At 39.5% G+C, this 26,078-nt stretch overlaps 1 protein-coding gene across 3 annotated transcripts in view; it reads left to right on the top strand.

The window, feature by feature from the left end:
• The window catches only part of LOC126184679 (UPF0587 protein v1g245604), a 131,202-nt gene that overhangs the window by 63,937 nt on the left and 41,187 nt on the right, over nucleotides 1-26,078 (top strand). For all 3 annotated transcript variants that reach the window (XM_049927170.1, XM_049927169.1, XM_049927168.1), the window contains one exon: nucleotides 20,953-21,091. In XM_049927170.1, the coding sequence (XP_049783127.1) occupies nucleotides 20,953-21,091 (139 nt within the window). The remainder of the gene's footprint in view (nucleotides 1-20,952; nucleotides 21,092-26,078) is intronic.

Genomic DNA, 26,078 nt, shown 5'->3' with positions numbered 1-26,078 from the left:
GTAGGTGAGTGGTTGCCTTTCCTTTATTTTTATTTTTTTATTTTTTTTTATTTTTTATTTTTTTTTAGATTCTAATTTTGCTGTGGTTATGAAACTGCTGCTGTTATACTCTGTTCTGTTTTGAAAATGAAACTTTTTGTGGTGGGAAAATACAAATTCTTTAGTTACTGGTACCTGAATTTATGCCTATATGTCGATGATCAATCTGTGTGCTTGAAATATGTGTAAAGTTGGCAGAATGTCACGCCAACCGTGTTTTAATTAAACAATGTAAAACCTTCATGTATTTTAGCTACAAAGTTTTTAAAAAACCTATGACGAAATAAATTATGTCCTGTTCCTCCATCCATCTAACATTAACAGTAGGTTTTGTAAGAAATTATAGTATGTTCCATAATTGTAAAACGAGTGCATAACTCGATGCTAACTAGTACAGTCACTGGATTGCAATGGCTCTGTACTCAGAACAGAAATCATATCTGTAATCCATTTATGCACCAAAACGACTACCAGTAGCGTGTAAACACTAGTTCACTGCTGTTGTTTAGTGCAAAAGTTACTAGTGATGGTGGAACGAACGTATGTATGTACAGACCTTGCTGTTTTACGATATATGGACATACATACTACTTAGCAGCGTTACAAATGTATATAACAGCAAATGATGACACACAAATCTGTCAGCTTGTATAAAGTAGACATGGCTTAAAGCCAAAACAAGTAAGTAAACATGGTTACATAGCTGCAGTTTTCGTTTTGTGTAATCGGCTGGATGTCAAAATACACAACGATTTTTGTGAAATATTGTATAAACATTTTGTATTTCAGCTGCACTTGTTATGGCCTAATGCCAAAATTGCAATAGTGGAAATAAAAAGTTTGAGTCACTGGTGTAAACATGTCTTTGAAGTAATGCAACACATTTCTTTCTGAAAGCAGGTGAGTTTTATTCAGGATTATGCCAGCTTACATGGGAACAGCCTACTGGTCAACATTGGAGCCAATATCTTACTGCATTAATAACCTCCCCATTATCCACATATTACTTCTCACAGAGTGCAACCATCATTGGCATTGGAGGAAGCGAGCTCCAGGCTGTAGAGAGGATGAGAAAGAACAGTCCAGTGAAGTTTTGTGAGCTCCTCCCGAATGTACAGACTTGTGTAAGGCCTTGCATTGCCAAGGAGAAACAGACATTTGTTTGCATTTTTGTGGTGACAAACACGCTGAAGTCATTCTTCAGTTTCCTGAGGGTAGCACAATGCACTTCACAAATGATAGTACCCACACATTCCACATTGTAGGAGTCACAGCTGTGCCAGGTGGGGTTGGCCGGTACACATGAGATCAGACAAGTTTGCACGGCCTTGTTGCTATGATGGCATGTGCTTCCCCCAATGATTCACCATGCTTTTGTTCACTGCCAGGTCTCTGTAGACATTCTGTAGGTGCCTGTGAATATCTGCTATGCTACAGTTCTCCACCATAAGAAACTTGGTGACAGCTCTCTGCTAGGAAAACACCTCCATTAAAGACACCATTTTGAAGGCTACATATAGTGCTGCCACCTGTCGGAAACTATTGGGGCTGAAGCGGGAATATTCCACCATGTCCCGCAGCAGATTCTACATTTTTCAACCAAAATTGGCTGAGAAAAAGATGTGTTGCATTACTTATTGAGTGCCCCTCTTACAATAAACAGAAAAAAGCAAAATTCATAAACTGTTCTAACTACATACAATATGTACGGTATATAGAAAATAATGGAGAATGTATCATTGAAACCTCATTACAGTGAGCAACCAGTCGAATGCAGTGTGAACACACACTGTTTCATCAAACGTACTGTTCATTCTGTGACACGACATTTAAAGACAGAAGCTAGTATCCATTTGCAAGAGTGGTCAATGGCACATGCATTTACATTTGTCATATCAAACGGAATTAAACATAATATTCAATAAAGAGTGTTAAAAACTAAAGTTATGGGTGATGTCAGCAACTGAATGGTCATAAAATATGGGAAGAGTATTGGAGAAGGTAAATAACTTAGTCTAAATGAGCAAGCAGGAAGCATAACTAAAGGTTAAAGGTGTACATCAATAAATTGTGAAATCACTTTGAAAAATATAAGATGCAAGGTAAAAAAGACAGTGGGAACATTGCAGTGCCAACAAGTTGACAGTGGCCAGTAGGATTCAGTTTCTTCAGGCATGTTCTAATTTCCTAGTGTCCTTCTCAGTTACTGATGTTTCGTGGAAGAGTGAATGTGGGCCATGAAGAAGCGGTCTCAGTGTCCTTCCAGTTTCGTATGAGAGAATATGATTTCTGATCACTCTTATTTCTGTATTCTGCTGCATAACAATTCAACACATATCAGCATTTTATCTCATTAAAGCAACTTCCCAGAATGTTAATAATTCTGACAAAAATTCACACTGTTGATTTAAAATCTGTTCTGGAGAGCTCTTTTCATTGCTGAAGATTTCCACTATCTCTAGCAAGTCAAGTAGTCTTCAATTAATTGCCACATATAGCACTTCCATATTCTGTTTTACATCTATATGCTTTAATTCAGGAGCTTGTGTTTTGGTCCAATGTTATTGACAGAGAGATTCTCAAGGTAGTGTTTACTTGAAAGCCTATTCTAACATTTTATTTTTTTGAAATAGTGCTTAACTTTTTGTGGCATTTTACCAGTATACATCATAGCAACATGCTTAGTTTTTGTTTCTTGGTTCCCATTTGTGAAATATTTACCTCAGTTTTTTCATTGTGATTCATTTATTTTTTAAAATATTTCCGTAAGTGTTAGTGACAGTGGAGATTTTGTAATGGTTCACTACAGCTATTTGTTTAAGTATAGCAAGTTCTTTATTTAATTTTGTTGTAATGGTGGGCATGCTAGGCGGCAAATCGTGGAGCTGACAGATGTTCATTTGTAGTGCTGAGAATGCCATCAGTGGGCATTTATTATAACACTGGTGCATGTGGGTTTTATGTAAAATCTGAAAACATTTATTTTTTTGGTTACAACCAAGTACAGGCTTTTAACAGTTACCACGCTCTTGTTCAAGAGTGAAGTTGATTTTAGGGTGCATAGAGCTCAAAGAGTGTATAATGTTATCTATGTCTGCTTCATTGCCTTTAAAGAGGAGAATTGCATTATCTATATATTCTCTATTATAAACAGGTTTCCTTTGTAAGTTATGCTAGCAGTTTTGAAAAACTCTCTTCTCCAGATAGCTGATGACTATTTTTGCTATTGTGCTGCTAAACTGTTTTCCGTTGTGAGACCCTCTTTCTTCTGATAGTTTTTTCCCATTATAGGTAAAATAATTGAAAGATAAAACCAGTTTTAAAATCTTAACTAGTTCAATTATTTCTTCACTATTCTTTTTCTGTGTGTTGATGGACTTCTTTTTATAATTTGAATAGTTTTTTGACTGGTACATTTTTGTAAAATTAGCAATGTGCAAAGATGCTAACATTGCATCATTTTGAATTTTATGTTCTCCATTGATTTATTAAACTTAAAGCTGTTTTCTTTCTTTTATGCTGAAAGATGGCTGATATGTGTGTTTACTTTTTAGCTTGTTTTTCAAAAGCCTGTTAAGTTTACAACATGGATATGTGATGTTATTCACTATATGATGAACAGATTTCTCTGGATTATGGATTTAAACATGAAACTTCCAGTCTGGAATCTGAAGGTTCATTACTGGAGTGTCCACATTTTCAGATTATGAAAGTAAAATGTTTGTTCTAGCTAAGTTTTTCTTAAGTCATTGTTTAATTTTTGTTTTGGATCTCTCTTTAACTTCAATAATGCCATTTTCAATGAACATTTTTATGTTTTCTGTGTGTATTTACTATCATAAACAATAAGTCGTGTTGCCTTCCTTGGCTATAGTGTTGATAGCTTTCTCTCTTCCTAGATTTTTATTAGGATTATTTAATGTATACATATAGTTACTTCTCAAGATGTTCATGTCGTGTTGTACTGTTTAGAATGTTTTTAACTTTGACTGCTGTTTTAGTTAAATTTATTCACCTTTGATCCATCTATGGCAACTTTTGTTTCTGATGATATCACTCTTTGTTTCTATTCAGTTTGGGAGTGATAATATATTGAAGACATTGACAGTGTCTGATAATTGCTCATTAATTTAATTTTTGTAACATTAACAACTCTGTCATTAAACTGATATTGATCGGTGTCATATTCATAAATTTTTTCCATTTGTCTAATAAAAAACTTTTGGTCAGAAGTGCTTCTATTTGGCTGAAAACTACCTTGGTATTTCCTGAGGATATTTTCAGCAAATTTTATTATCCTTTCATTCAGCACCCTGGAAAGTATCTTGTAGGCTGTATTCAATAAAGTTATGCCTATATAATTTTCACAAGGTAACTCTTCTCCTTTGTTACACATAGGGCATATTATTCAAGTTTTCCAGCTCGCAGGCATCCTTTCATTTTCCCACATTTTACTTATTATTGCATGTATTTCACATATTATGGGATGACTGCCGAATTTTATAAGTTTTGAACCTACCTCATCTTCACCAGGGACACAGTTATTTTTCAATTTGTGTATCACCAACTCCACCTCCTGCATTGTTGGTCTTGTTGCTTCTTCTTTCATCTTCTCTTGCCTCTATGTTCTCCTCCTTTTCTTGTGGATTTTCTGAATCCATGTCTGAGCTGGTATTGAGCACATCTTCAAAATATTCTGTCCCTCTCTGGAATATTTTTTGTTTGTCTCTGATTACCTTTACCATTTCTAATTTTACATTCATTTTGTGGTAGTTGAACATTTTTTCTCATCTCTCCTATTGCACAATAATTTTTTCTCATTTCATTCTGTTCCTTTAGTTCTTCTATTTCTTGAAATTTTGCTTCCAGCTGTTTATTTATCTTTTTCTTATGTATCCAGTGAGCATTAGGCATTAATTCTTTATACACATCCACATTTCTTCTTGTCTCTCTCAGTAGCATTCTCTGTCTTTCTGCTTTATATGTTCTGTTGCTAATCTACATTCATCATCAATACCTTTCCTTTCTTATCACAGTTATTTCTTCTGCTGCCTCTTTTGCCAATCTCTGGATCCTGTTTCATCTAATCTGATTTCCCACTGTTTCCTTGCTTTTTAATTTTTATAGCCTTTCTCAGCTTTTACAGCATAGTGGTCTGAATCACAGTTTGGATCCCCACAGCTCTATGTATTTATGACTGATGTGGCACTAACACATGATGTATTTGGTTCACTACTCCACTTATACTTGACATCCATGTTCCAAGATGAATTCTGTTACGTGGAAAACAGGTACTCATGATGACTAAATTATTTCTAGCAGAAAACTGACATAACATATCTTCACTCTCGTTTCTTTCTTCTTGTAATGTGTATCTCTCTGAGACTCTTCCACATTCATTTTGCCCAAAATGTGCATTAGTGTGTCCAAAAACTGGCAGTAGGTTGTAGTTTCATACTTTACTACTTGTACTTCTTAAGGTCTTCATAAGTCTTCTTTTATTCCTTCTTCTACTACCTCTGTTGGTGTGTAAGCTGTTGTTATATTCCTGAATATCCCATTTATTCTCTGTCTATTGAGTCTTTCATTTATAGATTTAAACTTCAAAATAATCTCTTTTATTGTTATAAAGCCTGTTCCAGATTGACATATATTTTTTTTGGTCCACTATACAGGTAAGAATACAGAGGTGTATCTTATCTGTCCTTGCACTTGCCATCTCACTTCTTGTAGTGTCACAATAGTGTACATAAAGTTCATGATCTCTTCAGCTATTTCTCCCATTTTTTTAGGTTTCAACATTGTTTGTATATTGCTAGTTGTTACAGCCAACCTTCTGTCCTATCTCTTTGCCGAAGTCACATTCTGTATGTTCCACCCATTATCCGAGGCTGTTGTTGTGGTTCCATTTATATATATATATATATATATATATATATATAAAGAAAGATGATGAGACTTACCAAACAAAAGCGCTGGCAGGTAGATAGACACACAAACATACACACAAAATTCTTGCTTTCGCAACCAACGGTTGCCTCATCAGGAAAGAGGGAAGGAGAGGGAAAGACAAAAGGATTTGGGTTTTAAGGGAGAGGGTAAGGAGCCATTCCAATCCCGGGAGAGGAAAGACTTACCTTAGGGGGAAAAAAGGACAGGTATACACTCGCGCGCGCGCGCGCACACACACACACATATCCATCCGCATATACACAGACACAAGCAGACATTGAAAAATTTTGGCCTTTACAAATGTCTGCTTGTGCCTGTGTATATGCGGATGGATATGTGTGTGTGTGCGAGTGTATACCTGTCCTTTTTTCCCCCTAAGGTAAGTCTTTCCGCTCCCGGGATTGGAATGACTCCTTACCCTCTCCCTTAAAACCCATATCCTTTTGTCTTTCCCTCTCCTTCCCTCTTTCCTGACGAGGCAACCGTTGGTTGCGAAAGCTAGAATTTTGTGTGTATGTTTGTGTTTGTTTGTGTGTCTATCGACCTGCCAGCGCTTTTGTTTGGTAAGTCTCATCATCTTTCTTTTTAAATATATTTTTCCCACGTGGAATGTTTCCCTCTATTATATATATATATATATATATATATATATATATATATATATATATATATATATATATATATAATTTTTTTTTTTACTGTATGGGGTTGTTGTCTAACTTTCCCTTCAGTTATTACTACAGACTCATAAACTTATACAACTGGTAAATTTGAGCCACTGTAAATTCTTTTACATACAAAAATTAAATAATAGCATGCATATTACAAATGGTGGGAGCAATGATTTTTTAAAGTCGTGTGTCGTACTGCTGCTGACTCAAAACTGTTTCTTCATAAACAATCAATAGATGACACTGCACTCGTGCACCTTTGTTCTGAGCTGCCTTCATTTAAATACAAGCAAATGATCTTTCCGTTTTGAATATGCCTCATATTACCAGGAAATTAAAATACCCAGACCGAGAAAGGTGTAGCCTATGATATATATACTGAAGAGCCAAAGAAACAGGTGCACCTGCGCCTAATATTGTGTAGGACCCCCGCAAGCATGTGGAAGTGCCAGAGTATGACATGGCATGGACTTGACTAATGTCTGTAGTAGTGCCGAAGGGAATTGACACCACGAATCTCGTGCGGCTGTCCATAAATCTGTAAGAGTACAACAGGGCGGAGATCTGTTCGGAACAGCACATTGCAAGGCATCCCAGAATGCTCAATAATGTTCATGTCTGGGAAGTTGAGAGCCCAGCAGAAGAGTTTAAACTTGGAAGACTGTTCCTGGAGCCACTCTGTAGCAATTAGGGTCGTGTAGAGAGTTGCACTGTCCTGCTGGAATTGCCCAAGTCTGTCAGAATTCGCAATGGACAGGAATGGATGCAGCATCATAATTCACGATAGGAGATGAGATTAGTTGTAGCTCATATGTGAAATGACCCTCTTGTCCCAGGATAAAGTATTTGGATGTCTTCTCTTCATTAACTGTTGTCATTTTTTTGTTTTTTCTTAACTTAAGTATATTGCCAGAAAAGCTTATTTAGGAGATGCTGTTCTTCTTTCTTTGGCACTATCAGCAATTACATTGTAAACATCAAGTAGATATACTTTTATTTCTTTAGATTATTATAGTGTTGAAAACAGTGTTTCTTAGAATGCTTTCATTAGCAGTACCCCCAAAACAGAACACCACAAATGAAAAAACAACGCAGCACTAATTTCAAAATGTAGACACCCACAGAAATTTCATCACCCACAAGTAACACACAATTTCTAATCAGGAAAGTCTACTGTGCAGAGAGACCATGCACAGTCACTAAAAAGCAATCTGAAAAAGCCATGAACCAATTGAGACCAGTGAACGTGTTCATTGCTAACATTAAAGAAACAGCACTTGTCACTAGAGCATGTAAAAAGGAACAAAAACTGCCAGTAGTAATGTCATCCTGAAGGAGAACATCCTTTCAGTGTATAATAAACAGGTGATAACTATGAAGTACTTGCAGTGATTATTATATAACCACCATTGATGCTTTGTTGATTAAAGCAAATGTGTCTGATGAATGAATTGCTTTTCAACTTACAGTACACTTAAGACAAACCAAAATGATAATACGAAGTTCACCAAGCTGGACATTGGGCAGATTTTTTATGCAGCGCATCACAGGAGGCGTAGTTTGTTTTTAATTTAGCTCCTGATGGTTTCATACTAACGATTCCTCTAGGCCAGTGGTTTTCAAACTTTTTCAGTCCATGGTTCCCTTGACCTGAATATAAACACCAGTGGCTCCTTTCACAGATGACACCCAACTTCAAATATGGGGGTAAATAAACTTAAGTTTAGAAAAATGTGAATAAGATTAGTTATTTGTTTATTAGCTGTTGACAGAACACATTTTAATATTATTACATCTTATACTTGCAACAAAATCAATGGGAAGAATGAGCCTGCTTCTTCATCATCAGTTTCTCAAATTTCAACCCAAGCTTGGAAATTGCAACTTATATATTTTTGGCACATTCATTTGTGATCTGTATTATGTGGTGACAACTGTCAATGTGGAAAAACCTACACCACATAAGTAGGATGTTACATGTTGTTTCTTTACTCAGGAAATAAACAAACAAAATCACTATTTTTATGAAACCCGTGTGACACCCCTACTGTGAGGTCGTGATTCCCCTGGGAGATGTGACACACAGTCTGAAAACCCCTGCTCTAGGCTATCAGAATGTTTATATGAGAATTGTTGAAATTTAATTGTTAGAACAGACTTGCAGCTGAACATGGCTCAGTGGGCAACACTGATATTAATTTCATCCCATCTTCTGACATACAGAATGAATTCTCAGTGGCTCTGATTGTTGTGTTGCATGCCTCGTTAAATTCACAAGGTGTTCAGGTGCACTCTGCAGTGGAGTGTGCACTGATATGAAACTTCCTGGCAGATTATAACTGTGGGCCAGACTAAGACTTTAACTCAGAACCTTTGCCGTTCGTGGGCAAGTGCTATAGCAGCTGGGCTACGCAAGCATGACTCATGACCCGTCTTCACAGCTTCACTTCTGTCAGTACCTCGTCTCCTACTTTCCAAACATCACAGAAGGTCTCCTATGAAACTTGCAGAACTAGCACTCCTGGAAGAATGTATACTGTGGAGACATGGCTTTGCCACAGTCTGGGGGATGTTTCCAACTGGTCCAACAGTTTGGCACTGGCCATTCATTATAGTTGATAGCTGGTAGGTTGTCATACCAATGTAAGATAGTCCTGTGATAGGACTGGAGTAGGTGGTGCTGGGTTGGTGCACTGGGCAGGCACTGCATCTGGGTCTTCCACATGGTTATAATTCCTGTGGCAGGGGACTGGGGGAGGGATGGACTAGGACGTTGTAGAGGTTGGGTGGGCAGTGGAACACCACTTTAGGAGGGGTTTGAAAGTGTCATCGGTAGGATGTACCTCATTTCAGGGCATAATGATAATCAAAGCCCTGACAAAGGGTGTGGTCCAGTTCTTCCACTCCAGGGTGGTGGTGGGGGACAAGGAGGGTGCCTGTTTGTCGTTAGTTCTTGGGATGGATGTGAGGATTTTGTGTGTGTGTGTGGGGGGGAGATATGGCACGAGAGATCTGTTTGTGAATTAGGACTGGAGGGTATTGCCTGTGTGCAAAGGCCATTGTGGGGCCTTTGGAATACTGAGAGAGGGAGTACTCATATACTGCAGATATGTCTATCATCGCTCTATGGGCTTCATCTTTTGATGTGGAAGGTTTGGCAGCTGTCAAAGTGCAGTTACTGTTAGTAATTGGTGGGTCTGATGTGGACCAAGGTGTGAACGGAGCTATCTGTAGTTTCAGCTGCTGGTTCCACTGATTTAACTGAAAATGGGAGACATTTTCATTATGTTGGGGTTCTGATGCCTTTGTGAGGTATGCAAGTGCCAAAATATAGGGCATTTCTCGCTTTTGGATAGCCCTCTAAACTGATCAAAATCTCAGACTTGTCGACTGGGAGTTCCTCATGTTACATATTATACAGAATATGATTCATACATCTCCTGTCAGCCCCACATCAGTACCTTGTGTGTCAATGGCCTTGTTGTGGTGGATGAACTGGTTCCTGTCAGATCAGCAAAGTTTAGCAATGTTGAGTGTGGCCAGTACTTGGATGGGTGATTGTGCGGGTATGTCACACGCTGTCAACCATTTTCCCTTTTGCTTTATAGCTGAAGGGAGAGGAGGGGTGGTGGTGCAAGGTCTATAATCACCAGTCCTTGCGTTATGTCCTGGATAAAACTCTAAAATCTCTCCACTGTGTCTCGTGAAATGAGGGCATGCGAAATGTTGGTGATCCATCCATCCTGTTAGGGATGTTAAGCTTGGTGGCCCCCTCTGTGCTATTTGAGAGTAGTAGTCTATTTGACAGCTCTTCAACATATAACACTCATACTTCATGAAGGAAAGGTGCTTAAGAGTACGAATGGTAGAAAACACCTTGCCAACACAGGCGCTTGAAGCTGCTCTTTGGGGTCTCCCAGCCTGTCATGCCAAATGACTTTTCTTCAGTATTTTGTGAGAGTTTTGACAGTGAAAGCTAATAATCATATCATGTTTTGGGGAGAGGTTGGGTGGTATGATAACACTGTTCTTAAAAAGAATTCTATTTCTGATAAAAAATATTGTGATCCTAGTTGTATTTTGAGTGCTGAATTGAAAAATGTTTTTGGTTTTTTTCTGTCAGGGATAGTTTATGAGTAATCACAATTTTATTTCTCTTTTCAGTTTCTGATATAGTGCAGCAAACGTGAGGTGAAATTCGACAAAGAAATGCACATCTTTATGATGTTATAAGTTCATCACATTAATGGAGGGTGGGATCTAACATATAACACAGTAACCTTTGTGTATACACTCTGAAGCATTTATTTGACATGATAATTTACAGAAAATTGACAAACAATGAGCCACTGCCTTGTAATGCACATCACTTTTTTCTCTTGTATTGTGAATCTTTCTTCTCTCAAATGATATTCCAGCAATAATCTGCTAACGTAGAAGGTACCCACTTCCCTTCATAGCGCCTTTCTATGGTAGAAATGTCTTTATGGAATCTTTCCCCATGTTCATCCGATACGTCACTACAACTCTCTGTGAAGTAGTCCAGATGAGAGTCCATCATATGTACCTTCAAAGACATATTGCACCTCAAATCCTGATATGCTTTGGTCATATCCTTCACCATTGCTTTGTAGTTAGTAGCTTTTCTTCTTACAAGGAAGTTTTCCGACACCATCTTGGAACAGTTCCATGCAGTTTTTTCTTTATCAGTTAAACGTGCTTCAAAATTTGCATCTTTCTGCAGCTCCCTGATTTGTGGGCCTTCAAGTACACCTTCCTTTATTTTTGCAGCTGAAAGACGGGAGAATTTGGTAGCTAGATATGCAGACCCACAGCCTGTTGGATCCATGGCCTTCACGAATTGTTTCATCAGGCCAAGTTTTATGTGAAGCGGTGGAAGTAGTATATATTCAGGAGCTATCAGACTTTCACGTTGTACATTCTTTTTGCCAACTTTCCATCTTCGCCTAGGCCATTTCTTTTTGACGTAGTGAGAATTTCAGTCTCGACTATCCCAATCGCAAAGAAAACAGGCATACTTTGTGTAGCCTTGTTGCATCCCCAGTACCATAGCAATTACCTTGAAATCTGCACATATTTTCCATTTGTGTTCAATGTATTTTAATGAATTTAGCATCCTTTGTACGAATTCATAATTCTTTTTTGTAAAACTAGCGTAAGCTACTGGAACAGAGGGTATTTTATTTCCGTTATGGAGCAAAACACACTTCAGACTTGTTTCTGATGCATCTATGAAAAGTCTCCACTCCTGTTACATATAAGTGAAGTTCAGCACTTCCATCAGGCCAGCAATGTCATTGCAAAATGTCAGTGCTTCGTCAGTTGAAAAATAAGAAATAAAGGCATGTTCTCTGTGCCCGAACACACTGATTTTAGTACTTTGGTGCAGTAGATTATACTCTGGTAATCTTGAACCAAGCAGCAGCGCCTTTTGTTTACTTAGTCCTAGATCACGTACTAAATCATTTAAATCTGCCTGTGTAAACAAATGTGGCGATGACTCACTTGTGCAGTGATATAAAGAATCATCATCTGTGATTTCTTCAGTACTATTTATTTCACTGTCACTCGGAATTTGACCTCGAGCTCTTGAAGGTACTAGAAGGTTGTCGGAAAGCTGCACTGGCATTCTCACTGAAGGCAGATCTGGGTAAACAATGTGCCTCTTCGATGTTTTGTTTGTAAAACCCTGAATTTTTGTTAGACAGAGATAACAATCAGTAACATGGTCCTTAGGCTCCCTCCACACCATGGGAACAGCAAACAATGCCACATTCTCTTTACCTTTCCACCACTGAATTAGTTTGCAGTAACATGTAGCCCAACAGAAATGTGGTGCCCATTCTTTATCTTGGTCTCCTACCTCTACTCCAAAGTAATGTTTGTATGCTTTCTTTATGACTGAAGAAATTTTCTTCCTATTTCTGGCAAAAGTGAACTTCCCACAGATGTAGCAGAAGTTGTCCGGCTTATATCGACATCCACGATGACGTGGCATTTCTGCAAATTTAAAAATACCACTTTGGTAATACACCTGTATTAAATTAATAGTAGGGAACTAGAGGAAAGCTGATGGGTAAAAACAAGCAGTCGTTTTACCTTCAGCACCAGGCTCAACCAGTTTACACACAGGAACTAAAAAATTCAACCATGCTCGGAAATATGACAGACAGTTACTTGTCAGCCAAAACACCTACTCGTTAAGACTGACACAAATTACGGCTAACACCACTGTTGTAAACTCGATGCACCTGCCCCTAGGAGGCGTGAAGCTTTACTGCCGACGCAGCGAACGGCTGTCGCCGTTCGAGTTAATGAGATGTTTCAGGTGGTCTTAATGACATAGGTGTGGCGGGGGATAACCTAATGATGTCTGATTCTTCCCACCTGCTGTTGCACAAGAAATTATCACGTTCTATCACTACTGGATGCGGCAACATACCCGTATTTCTCTATAACGTCTCTGTGTTTTCCATGAATTGTGAATATACATATATATACATATTACATAAACAGTATCCCTGACAACGATATTTTGTTTACATATTTGAATTTCCCACGGTAAAATGGCCTAGAAGCACATACTTTAATATCAGAAATAGAACCAATGTTGAACAGTGTAATTAGAAGAAGCTGGTCTTATCTGTTGGAGGTATCAGAATCCAGTAAATAACTAGCAGTTGTTACTTGTTAAAGTGAAAATAAATGATGTTTCTGTGGGAACTGGCAGATTTCATTTTCTCTGGTTGTTGGATTTTTTGTTTTTGAACTGTGATCCTGAAATTATTCTGTACTGAGAGTTTTAACCATTACAGGGCATCAGATGGGGGTGTTCATTGGAAACTGGTAGTGATGTGTGTGTTTCCGCTTCAATGGTAGGGAATTGGATCTTAACAAAATCAGCTTGCTACACAGCTGATTGTGGCATAGAAGTGATCTTTTGTTGTCATTTCACAGATGAAAACAAGGGTGGTGACCTTTATTTAAAGTAAAGTATTTGTAAATGCTGGTATGTTGGAATAGGCCACCATAATAAATTCCATGCATCTTTGTACCAAAATGTTAATCCATGACATAAACAATACTGTTGATAGATATTAGTATTTGTCACAAGCTGCAGAATGTCAATAACCTGAGGAAATGAGACTGATCTGGAATGTGATCTGCTATATAAATTTTGTGGGATGAACTGTGACACAATGCTGTTTCTTTGTGCAGACTGTGTTAGGTTTAAGTTTTCAAACAGTGAAGGTCCCGAGTTCGAGTCTCGGCCCGGCACACAGTTTTAATCTGACAGGAAAGTTTCAAAACACTGAAGTTGTTGGTGAACACCATCCTAGTTAGGCCAAAGATGATGGAAGGAGTCTGGCTGTTGTTAAAGGAACAATGCCGACATTCACTTCTGACCATCAGGCGAAACCTAAATAATCCTGCATCATGATGTGTAAACTTTGAATTTACATTACTCCCACCCCTCAATTAAATATGAGTCTTCAGTCTTATCTTCTTTTACTTGTGCCTTTGTCCCGTATCCACATTGGGTCAGCATGGTTTACTATTGGATTTGGCATGCTTAATGTAAGGGATGCCCTTCCTGTCAACACCTCGTTACTCACCCTCCTCCCCTTTCCCTCCACCTCTCTGGGACAGAATATGTGTACCTCAACTGTCTGCTTGTAGTGTTATTTATTTGACAGTGAGTACACATATTTTAAATATACACAAATCATGTAACTGAGGTGGGACTTCGGTACCAGCCCATTATTCATCTAGTTGGATGTGAGGAACTGGATCCTAAAACTGGATCCATACTGGCCAGCACACTGTCTCTCGTTGTAAATCTGCTGTGCAGATTTGATCTGGGTCCACTGCACCTCCCTGTCCCAGAAGAGGTGCAATAACATGCATAGCTATTCAGGTGGTGCAAGTCTTCTGTTCTGTCATTATTGAAGTTTCTCTGTATAATGGCTTATGAGAAATTAAGTGGCATCCTTTTAGTTACTATATGATTGATAATACGGTTTTCAATTTGAACAGCAGAAAGTTGTCTCCCTTCAACCTTATGAATTATTACAATGTGTGACAACAAATTTTCCAGCAAGGTGAGGTTTTTCATTGGTAAAGTGGTGGAGTGACAGACACGAGTACAACCATTAAAGTTTCACTACATTAATACTAGCTTCCTTCTGGTGAAGATTGGGGTAAGTAAGCATAAAAAGCCACAGAAAATCTATTCCTTGCTCCGTTTCAGTTCTGGCTTAGGCCCTGCCTTGGATGACATCACTCTTGATCAAACTTAAAACACGCAGAAAAATAGTTATCAGTGTACTGGAGACAAAGCATACCATATTTTACAGACTATAAGATGCACTTGAATTTTTAAGCAATTTTTTGAAAACGGTACCAATTTTATCATTTTTGTTATTAGACTACAAAGGCAGAATAAAAAAATCATAGTTTATAAAAGCAAAATGATCTTTAAAAACCACAAAAATCATCTGAACTCCTCCTCCTCCTCCTCCTCTTCCTCCTCCTCCTCCATCATCATTGTTGTGCCCTACATATATGAGGCACTGAGAGCACAAGTCGACCAAACCCGGGGAATTCAATATGGAGGAAATAGGCCTAATAAAAAGGACTCTCAAAGAATGTTTTTCCGTGATGCACTGCAGCCTTTTAACATGCATATGATGTAACTGTGGTTTTATTGAACAATATTCTGATATAGATACATTGCAAATGTTAATTATATAGTAGAATATTAGAAGTTTTGTTTTGGCTTAGTCCATTTTTGCTCTGAGCAGTTCAACATTCTCAATGACAGGTCCGTTAGTACGCTGATTATTCGTGCTGTTCATTGCACAAAGTCCATCACAGATTGCATGTGACAATAGGATACATTATTATTATTATTATTCTTTCTTTCTTTCTTTCTTTTCTCAGACATTATGTCTGGTCAAAAATGGAAAGTGACGCGGACCTTGATCAAGCGTGACTTCCTTTTAACTGTACGGTATATGTTATATTGCATTTAGGAACTTTCGGGTAGTTGAACATGTATCAATAATTACAGATTTCTGTAGTTGTATATATAAGTTTGGATGTAGTTGTATTGCATTGATGTACTGGTGGATATTGTGTGGTATGACTCCTGTAGTTGATAGTATAATTGGTATAATGTCAACTTTATCCTGATGCCACATGTCCTTGACTTCCTCAGCCAGTTGGATGTATTTTTCAATTTTTTCTCCTGTTTTATTATTATTATTATTATTATTATTATTATTATTATTATTATTATTATTATTATTATTATAATACATTGTATGCATTACATGTAACATTTTACGTTAGTAATTTTAAGTGCTATGTTGCATTTCAAAATCACCCACGGGGAATGTTTGTACAGCGTTTGATGACACTTTTAAATTTTTGTAAAATCATGATGATGTGGAGGTACATACGGAAGCAAACTGAGCAAATCCTTCTTTTTTGCTTCTGTCATCACATGTCCATTAGGATAAAGCAGTTCAAGATTGCTGATGCATGTGGATGTTCGTTCGGCCCCATCAATTTCCTGAAATGGCTCTTGGCTTGGGTTAGAGTATTTATACCATATTTTGAATCCGTTGGTTGCTTCAAACCACATCCACTGTGTGTTCAACCATTGTACTTTATAATTGCCACAAGATATTTTTCAATTCGTGACGTTTCTTTTGAGCTGTTTTGTTGAAAAGAAACACTCCGCATTCATATTGATTACCTTGAACGAATTCCTATTTGTATCACTCACTACCACATCATTCCAGTGTTCAGGAAGGTAAATATTAGGAAAATACTTTTTTCATTTCTGAATCGAGCAAAAAACCTGATCATAGGGCAGGTACGAGTGTCCGCTAACTGAAAGTTTATGGTATATTTCTTTCACAGAGAACTCTGAGCTGGTTACAATGTATTGTTACAGTACAGCAATTTTTACGTTTCTATTCTGGTCTCCACACTGATCAGAGTACATAATTAGTTTTTTAGTTCTGACAAAATTGCGTATGAAATACGGCAAACAAGAACCAATTTCTTGTGGCCCTCTTGACGCAATGGATTCATTCGACAGAAACATGTATGCATCATCATTGTGCATATTGTGGATGGCAAAGCAATATGTCCACAGCTGACGTTTGTAATAGCAAACTCCAGTTGAGATGAGCGGTGTAGGAAAATTTTTCATCAGATCAAATGTTATCACTGTAACGTTACCATCTGATTTGCTAAGCAAAGGATCACTCTGTAAACCTGCCCATGCATATTCACCTTTTGCTGATGGAATTCATGTTCTGCAATTGACTTCATTCTCTACATATCATTATCAGCAGCTGTTATTTTTACCTGCAAAGCATCACATGTTCGATAACGAGTTGGACACTGGTGGATGAAATGACAAATTGCAGTTTTCATAAAAAAATTTGCGGAAAATAAAATGGGAAACGGGCATTTGCTCCTCTGCACAGTACAGTGAATACATGATTGATAAATACATGATTGATAAATACATGATTGATAAATACATGATTGATAAATTTAAATCTGGTCCTAAATACTTTCTACCGTTATTTTTATGATGCGCATAATGGCTTTCATAAGTGGGAAATTTTTCTGTGAAATGTTTTACTACATCAACTTTGTGGGGAGGTGTTTTATTACCGGGTTCAGCTTTACCTCTACCATCGCAAGGAGGGGTTGCTTTTCCCCTTTTATTCTTGAGTACCCTATCAATTCTTCCAGCAGATATGGCTAAAGTGTTCTGAAAGAATCTTTTGCACACCCCAGTTTCACACCCATTTGAATTGAGCAAGTAATACAATTTTGTCTTCTCCCTGGGTGAATGTTGCTGACCTACGTAAGACCATGCTTTATCAACAACTTTAATCATGGTAAACAGGAAAGCCGACTGCAGGTCATGGCTGCCTAAATTATAAAACTCATTGAATACTTGTTCCTGCCGTTCTTCGTTGATGTTTTTGTGGCACTCATACCAGCACGAACACTCGCTGATTGTCCACAAGTCCTTTCAAGGTACAAGGTTACCCTTACGGTTGGCATACTCTTGACCTAGTGCTCTCCATTCTTTCCCAACGTTACGAAGCCATTTATCTTCGTTTCTAAGGTGCATCTTTCCTCGGCTCCATACCATGGCATCGTCGTTTGTCTCTGGCACGTCCTCTGAAAAAGTTGTTGCTGCAGCCGTGCTCGCTCAAGCTTCTCCTGGTGCTACCCTATCGAATGCAAACATCTCTGTAATAAAAATATCCACCCCTCAATGTAATATTAACTACATGACAGTAATGGTCAACGTGGGCATTGGTATCCACAGGCGAATCAATTGTGCAACACGACTCAGCGGGTGATAAAACATTGTTGTAACACACAACATTAAAAGTGATTGTTACTCGAGTACACAATATAGCAATAAATAAAGTATTGTTTGTATTTCATTGTGTTTTTGTATCGAAAATAACTTGCATTTTGTGAGCAGTCGCCGTTTGAGACACCTCTGTATATCTTCGCGTATTGAACACATTAGTGTACATTCGACAACGTTATCTGCAAACAAAAGAAAGGAACACAACAACAACTAACCTTGCAGTTGCTCATCAAGACTTTTTGCAGGGGCTTCCATGCTGAACAACTGGCATGCTCTACCACGTTGTTCCACACTGAATACACAAGTCCTTCGTTCGCTGGTGTCGCTTGCAGTGACAGTGGACAGAGAGCACAGAGCACAAATGCGCTATTACACATAGTCCACTCCTGCTCTCAACAGTGTCTATCTGCAGTTGAGTGCAACAGCAATGTGTATGTTGCTAAATGAGACAACCCTTCAGATAAACAAACAGATCAACAGGCATTGCATAATAATCGTATACTGTTAGCACATCATGTCAGTTCCTCAAATGCACAAAAAGTGAGGGTTAGTCTGCTTGTGCTCTCAGTGCCTCATATAAGATGGTCTTCACTGACATCGAGAGCGTTACTTGTGCCGTGCTTCTTGAAAGATTTAACAATAATGTCTCCTCTCACTCTAGACCATGACAGTTTTATCCACTGACACACTTCTTTGATTGTAGTTAATTTTAAAGCTCCCTTCAGTGTGACTTCATGTTTGGTTTCATGAATCATCCATTTGTTCCATTCCTCTCTCATGTACACTTTAAATGATTTATTTATTGAGACATCAAGAGGTTACAATTGTGAAGTAAGTTCTTCTGAAATAACAGCAAGCTCTTTATTTCCCTGTCTCAGTTTCTCTTTCACAGAATTTTTCAAATGATCAGTAGACTGATCTAGCACAAGAAGTGAACTCTTCTTCAATAAAGCACCTATCCATTTCTCCCACACTCTGTTAATCCATAATTTTATACCAGCCTCGTCCATCCAACCCTTCTCATGTATGTGAACACCATCACCTTGTGGTATTTGAGAAGGTTTTGGTATTGTTGAAAATGATCATTGGATTGAGTTTAATGCCATCAGCACAACATGAAAGGACAACAATGTAGTGAATTTTTTATGTCCACATGTTTGTATAGTTACAGTTTTAGCACTTTTATTGGCAACAGTTTTGTTGCTTGGCACATCAAATGTCAGAGGAGTTTCGTCCATTTTCGCTGTTTAGCATAGTTACACACTGGTTTTCTTTCGATTTTGAATAATAAAGCAATGAAAAGATAATATTTTCTCTTCATACTCTTGTTGCATTTTCTGAGATATTTTGGCTTTCATTCGCATGCTAAATCCATGGCGCTACATAAACCCCTGTAGCTAGAGCCAACTCTACCATTAAAGTCTGTTAAGTTCCACTGTAGCAGTAGCTTATGAATGTGTATTTGAATCATTTTTATTAATTCCAATGCCATATTGGCAGTTTTCTTGAATCCATTTCCGTGTGTCTTCTTTCAGTTTTGGCCATTTTGCATTCAGTTCTCTATTTGCACATTTACTCTCTCTCTCTCTCTCTCTCTCTCTCTCTCTCTCTCTCTCTCTCTCTCTCTCTCTCCACTAGCCTGTCAGTCTGTCAGTTGTGAGTGGTTTTTTCTGTTGGTGGGGCCCGAAATGCCACTCAGCTGCTGTTTCCATGATCTTCTACGTATGCTATTACTTTCAGTTTATAGCCTGCACCATATGAATACCTTTTATTTTTTTTCCATCACGAAACTAGCTACTAACAAAAATATTGTACTGTTCCTGATAGCACATAAGACAAATCACTTTTAATTCAAATTCAGTGGCACCTTAAACTGCAGTGACGCATCATAGGCTAGGCAGTGTTCTGGGTTTGTGGTGGTGGAGTGGGAGGAAGTCAGTGTTAGCAAGCTTGTAAATCCCGCAACTCGTGTTCGTTGAATTGGTGCTCTGCTGCTGCCAGTTGAATCCAATGTTGCCAGATAGAGATAGGTTTCCTGCAGCATGGAATATATGGCCATTTTTAAGACTGGTGGGAATTTTAAATCAAACACTGGACATTTTTGTTTTAATTTCGAATATAAGATGCACCTGAATTTTGAAGGCAATTTTTCGAAGGAAAAGGGTGCATCTTATAGTCCGTAAAATATGATAGTTTCCAAGTATCTACATAACTGACTTTTTTTAACTCGCGCTGTCATTGTATTACTTAATATTTTATGACTTAACAAGATGTTAGACTTTTTAATTGGAAACAAGAATGTATGAGGGATTAAAAACACATGAGTACCTCTTATCTGACAAAGCTTCATTTCTGTACATCATGTGGATCGTATTCTGTGGTCAACTACAGTTTGTGTCTATACAGTACCTTCTGTGGACAACATTGTGTTATGTTAACAAGTCTGGATTTTGTGTTTATTATGTAAGTGGAACTGACACAATTTTAAATGGCATTCTTTCTGCTGTAAGACATATAAAGAACTTTGTTTATATTGCCATTATATAATTTCCAATGCTAATGAAGGTAGTCACAAATAAATAAATTGGTGATTTAATATCCATTTCTTTTATACATGGGTGCTGTGTCTGTTAACATATGAAACTTCATTTTACTGTTTTCTTACTTTGGACACGTTTTGTTACATACATTATTAAACAGGACAACATAAGCACAGAGTTATGCTCCCTCAACTAGGAAACCATTCTTGTTACTGGTAGAGTTATATTACTACATAGTAATTTTTAAAATAATTTTCTAAGTGGATGAACCACTCTTCTTACGGTAGTAACTTCCAATTGTGTATTTCAGGTGAAGTGTGCTAATTGTAAAGAAGTATACGACAGCTGGCAGACATTATGTAAAAGTGTAACCAAACCACTACGTGTTGGAAGAGGATATGTTCACTACTCATCCAAGTGTAAATTTTGCAAGATGGAGAATAGTATCAGTAAGTGAGAGTATTCTGTTTCCAAGATAGCCATAAGAACAGTGTTCAGTGTCGTAGTGACTCTACAAGCTTTGGATTATTGTTAAATATGCAGTACTGTCATTAAGCACATACACAAATCCACAACACTATCCTAGCTTTCGAAATTAATGGTTCCATTCTTGGGTAGAGGAGAGTGAGATAGGTTGGGGAAGATGACACAGGAACGGCATGTCACTCAGACTTTCTGAGCCTATGGGACCTGCATTTTTGTCTTAACCTTCACCAAACAATTATTCTCTCCTCCCTGAGAATGAAACTATAAGTTCCAAAAGCTAAGATAGTGTGGTGTGTTTTTATAGTGCCTATTGGCAGTACTGATATTTTACCTCTGAAGGTAAGCAATGGCTGCCAGTTCTGTCTAGTAATGTTACAAGTAAATTTATTACTGTCTCCATGTGTGTCCCTTGTACTTTTAGATTAAAATCAGTTATGGAGTTTCTGAACAGATGAATAACAATTGCAGCACTTTGGTTTCTTATGATGTTAGTGCAATTGAGATGTTACACTCTAACCTTCCTTCTTGATTAATTTTGTTGGTTAATAATCCAAGACTCATAATTCTAGTGGAAATCTGGAATAGTGAAGGAAGGTTAAATATGGTGTATATTTGTGAGCCAGAGACAGTGAGAGGAAGAAGACAATGTGACTCTAATCATGAGACTTGGAAAAAATTATGGATTGAAGACAATATCTACCTTCACGAACTGGGAAAATGTCTGTGTAAAAGTCTGCCTGAACTGTTGAGGTTATCTATTAATCCAAAATAAAGTTACCACTCATTGAAGTCTGAAACAATGTACTCAAGCAAAGAATGTCTGCTGGTGTCACAACTCCTATTTTCTTGACACTGACATTTACTTCAGCTCTTAAACACCTGTTATACAGGTAAATACATTTGCACAAACTGAAACAAAGGAAGCTGGTACCAATACTTCTGAGTTTACTTCTGACAAAATTGTTGTCACAAAACTAATGGTAATAACTGCTAATGAAAATGTCTGCTAGTCTTTGTAATCCAACAGACAAACAGTTGTGCACTGCATCTCAACCAGCACAATCTATTTTCTCCATGAAAATGGAGAGATACAGGTAAGATTAAAAAGAAAGCAAATATCATAACATTCATGGTCTCTGACATAGAAAACTCTAGGATTTTCAAAGTGCTGATGACAGAATTACACAACTCGTTGACTTCGTATCGAATTGGAAGCAGTTGCCGTCCAGGTTCAATCGGACTCTGCGGTTATGGTTTACAGTCTCTATCTCCCTCATGACAGGACACCTACACCCGCTGCCCTGACTTCTCTCCTTCAGTGTCTACTCCCTACCTTCCTCCGCATCAGGATTTTAACACCCATCACCCCTTGTGGGGCAGTGCTTTATGTAGTTGGTGTGTAATTGTAAGCCAGTTTCTTGCAGACCACAACCTGCGCCTTCGGAATTATGGTTCCCCTATCTACTTAAGTGCCACTTACGGCACTTTCTCTGCCATAGATATTTTGCTCACTTCCCCTTCGGTTCTCCCTTCATTACACTGGTTACCCCAGTATGACCTCTGCTATAGTGAGCACTTCCCATTAATTCTCTGCACTATGACCTCTGTGATAGTGAGCACTTCCCATTAATTCTCTTGTTCCCTTCTCACCTCCTGATGGCCAGGTTATCATGCTGGGCTTTCCATTGCACTGTGATTCACTCCTATATATTTCCCACGTCATGTTTACCCACTCCTTGTCAGGTTCTATTGATGAATTCATCTGTGACATGCCTGATACAATTATTCGCACCACTGGCATTGCTGTCCCCCCACTCATCAGGCCCCTTTTGCTGCCAGCCAGTCCTGTGGTGGAGCATGGCCACAGCCATTGTCATCCGTGATCGCCATCAGGTTTGGCAGTGCCTTAAGGGACACCTGCCTGCTGCCTGTCTTATTACCTTTAAATGTCTTCACAGTGAAGCTTTTTAATCAAACAGAGCAAGGGTGTGTGTTGGGAATACTTTCTCCTCCCTTGGTTGTTCTGTCCCTTTGTCACGGGTATGGGCTACGATCCGCAATCTCCGAGGTTGCCAATGACACATCTTCCACCCTTGTCCTTGCTCTTTCGGGTGGCCTTTGTATGGGTCCATTGGTTCTCGCGAAACACTTGAGACCCATTTTGTCCAGCCACCGTCGTCCTCTGGAAACAGCAAGCTGAAGCTTCCCACTTTTGTTTCACCCCTTGTAACGCAGAATTCTACAATGAACCTTTTACCGAATGGGAACTTCTTCTGGTCCTCTCCTCTTTCCACGATTCTGCCACTGGCCCCAATTCCGTCCATAACCAGTGCCTCAACACCTCAATCCTCCACAACAACAATATCTCCCCTGGGTGTTCAACTATATTTGGCTCCAAGGCATTCCCCCCACCCTCAGTGGAGAGGCAGTATTGTGGTTCATGTCCTTAAGTCTGGTAAGGATCCATTGTCTCTTCATAGTTACTGGCCAGTTGCAAGTTTCATAAGGTCTGCGACAGCTTGGCACCATCAAATCTTTCTTACACTTAAGGAATGGGGTCTTCGAGGCCCCATCCCAATTTTTATTTGCCAGTTCTTCTCCCATTCAGAGTTCGGGATTAAGTGTCCTCCTTCTTCTCATCACTATTAATGGACTCATGGCCTCTGTCAGACAGTGGGTCACCCCTGCTCTGTGTATGGATGATTTCTGTATCTGGGCTAGTTCCTACTCGGTGACCTCTGTTTAGCAACTGCTCCAGGTTTTCATCATGCTTCTGTGAGGAAATACTAACCTGGTTTTTATCATGTTTCTGTGAGGAAATACTAACCTGGTTTTCAATCCCCCCTCCACCAAATCGTGGATGGTGCATTCCTGCTACCGTACTATGGTCCATTCTGTCCGGAGCTCTACCGCAACACCCAACGCCTGACCGTGGTCCCTTAGTTTTGTCTCTTGGGTCTTCTTTTTCATAAGAAGCTTACTTGGGTGCCCCCCATATCTGCTTCTGAAGATTGGCTGTCTCCATAAACTCAATGATGATCACTTCCTTGCCCACAACTTTTGTGGTTTGGATCATTCGACTCTTCTCTGCCTTTATCAGGCCTTAGTTCTGTCCTGTCTGTACTATGGTTGTGAAGTTTATGGCTTAGCTGTCCCTTCCACACAGCCCCTTTTGAACCTCATCCACCATCACGGTATCAGTTTACCCACCAGTGCCTCTCGCACTAGTGCTGTCGACAGTCCTCTGGTTGATGCTGGGATACCCAACCCCAACCCCTTCAGTTCATATGTTCCAGCTCCTGGCTTCCTATGTCTATGTCTATGCCTATGCCTATACTCTTTCCCTGATCACCCCTCTTATCCTATATTTTTCGCACTTTGGGAGGTGGATCACCAACTTCCCACCTTTGGGTGGCTTTACTAGTTGGGTTCCACTTCTCTTATCTCTGCCGCAATTTCCATCTTGCTTCTTTGTCCCATTCCTTATGTTTTCTCCCAGACACCCTCTCTTGGTTAATTCCTTAGCTGTGGATTCAGATGGATCTCTTCCTGGATCCGAAAGCCTCCATCGCTTAGGTAATGTTCCTTTGTTTGTTCCACCCTCTCCTACGGAAGTTTCAGGATGCGATTGTTTTTTACATTGATGGCTCTAAATCCACCAATGATGTAGGGTATGCCTGTTGGCATGGAACACAGTCTCTTGCTTGCCACGTGTAGGGTGTTTGCTTTGAAACTGATGGCCATCTATTTTGGCATCTACTTTATTAAATGGTCCTCCCTTACCCTAGTTTTTCCATTGTACGGACTCAGTGAGTGAACTTCAGGCGATTGCCCAGTGTTTTTCCCATCACCCCTTGGTCTGTGTCATCCATGACCTCACCTGTCTGGACCCTGCTGCTTGTCCAGTTGATTTCCTTTGGGTTCCCAGCCACGTGGGTATCCCAGATAATGAGCTTGCTGATTGTCTGGCTGGGAGGCAGCCACCTACCCCTCATTCTCTGCAACACTTACAGGGGTGGCTTTGTTGTTTCACATCAAATTCCTTCTGGCTCAGTCGTGGGGCACTATTGGAGGACCATGCCCTGTCTAATAAACTTTGTGCGTTCCAGGGGATTCCCACCCCATAGTGTTCTTCACTCTGCCTCTCCCATTGGGAACCTACAATCCTCTGCCTTCCCTTCTTTTTATTGGCCATACCTGGTGGACCCTTGGTTTTCACCCTGTAATGAGCCCCTGCTCCCCCTCCCCTCGTTTGTAGTTGCAGGGCGCGCCTCACTGTGATCCATATTTCACTGGACTGCCCCTGCCTTTTGGCCCTTTGCTTAAAGCATGCCCTCCCAACTTACTTGTACTGTGTTTTAGTGGACGATCCTCGCATGGTTTACATCCATTCTCAGTTTTCTTCATGAGTGGTTTGTCCTTCCAGATTTAAACACCTGAATTTCCTTCCAGAATTGGAGGCCCTCGGTTAGCATTTCCATTGGTTTGGGAGGACTTTGGCCTGTCCTCTATGCCAGTGAAGTTTTCTCCCAATGTTTTGTCGTCTTTTTTGCCTTTTTGTTTCCCCTTTTCTTGTGTCTTGGGTCGACGGCAGTTCTGGTGCCCAACATGTGTAGTGCCTTTGGGGTGCCCCGTTCTCTCTCTCTCTCTCCCCCCCCCTCTCCCCCCTCTCCCCCCTCTCCCCCCTCTCCCCCCCTCTCCCCCCCTCTCCCCCCCTCTCCCCTCTCTCCCCCCCTCTCCCCCTCTCTCCCCCCTCTCTCCCCCCTCTCTCCCCCCTCTCTCCCCCCCTCTCTCTCCCCCCTCTCTCTCTCCCCCCCCTCTCTCCCCCCCTCTCTCTCCCCCCTCTCTCTCCCCCCTCTCTCTCCCCCCTCTCTCTCCCCCCTCTCTCCCCCCCTCTCTCTCCCCCCTCTCTCTCCCCCCTCTCTCCCCCCCTCTCCCCCCCTCTCCCCC

Source organism: Schistocerca cancellata, chromosome 4, assembly GCF_023864275.1.
Source record: "Schistocerca cancellata isolate TAMUIC-IGC-003103 chromosome 4, iqSchCanc2.1, whole genome shotgun sequence".
NCBI classification, from domain to species: Eukaryota; Metazoa; Arthropoda; class Insecta; order Orthoptera; family Acrididae; genus Schistocerca; species Schistocerca cancellata.
Note: the sequence above shows the minus strand (reverse complement) of the source record. Positions and strands in the feature narration are given on the sequence as shown.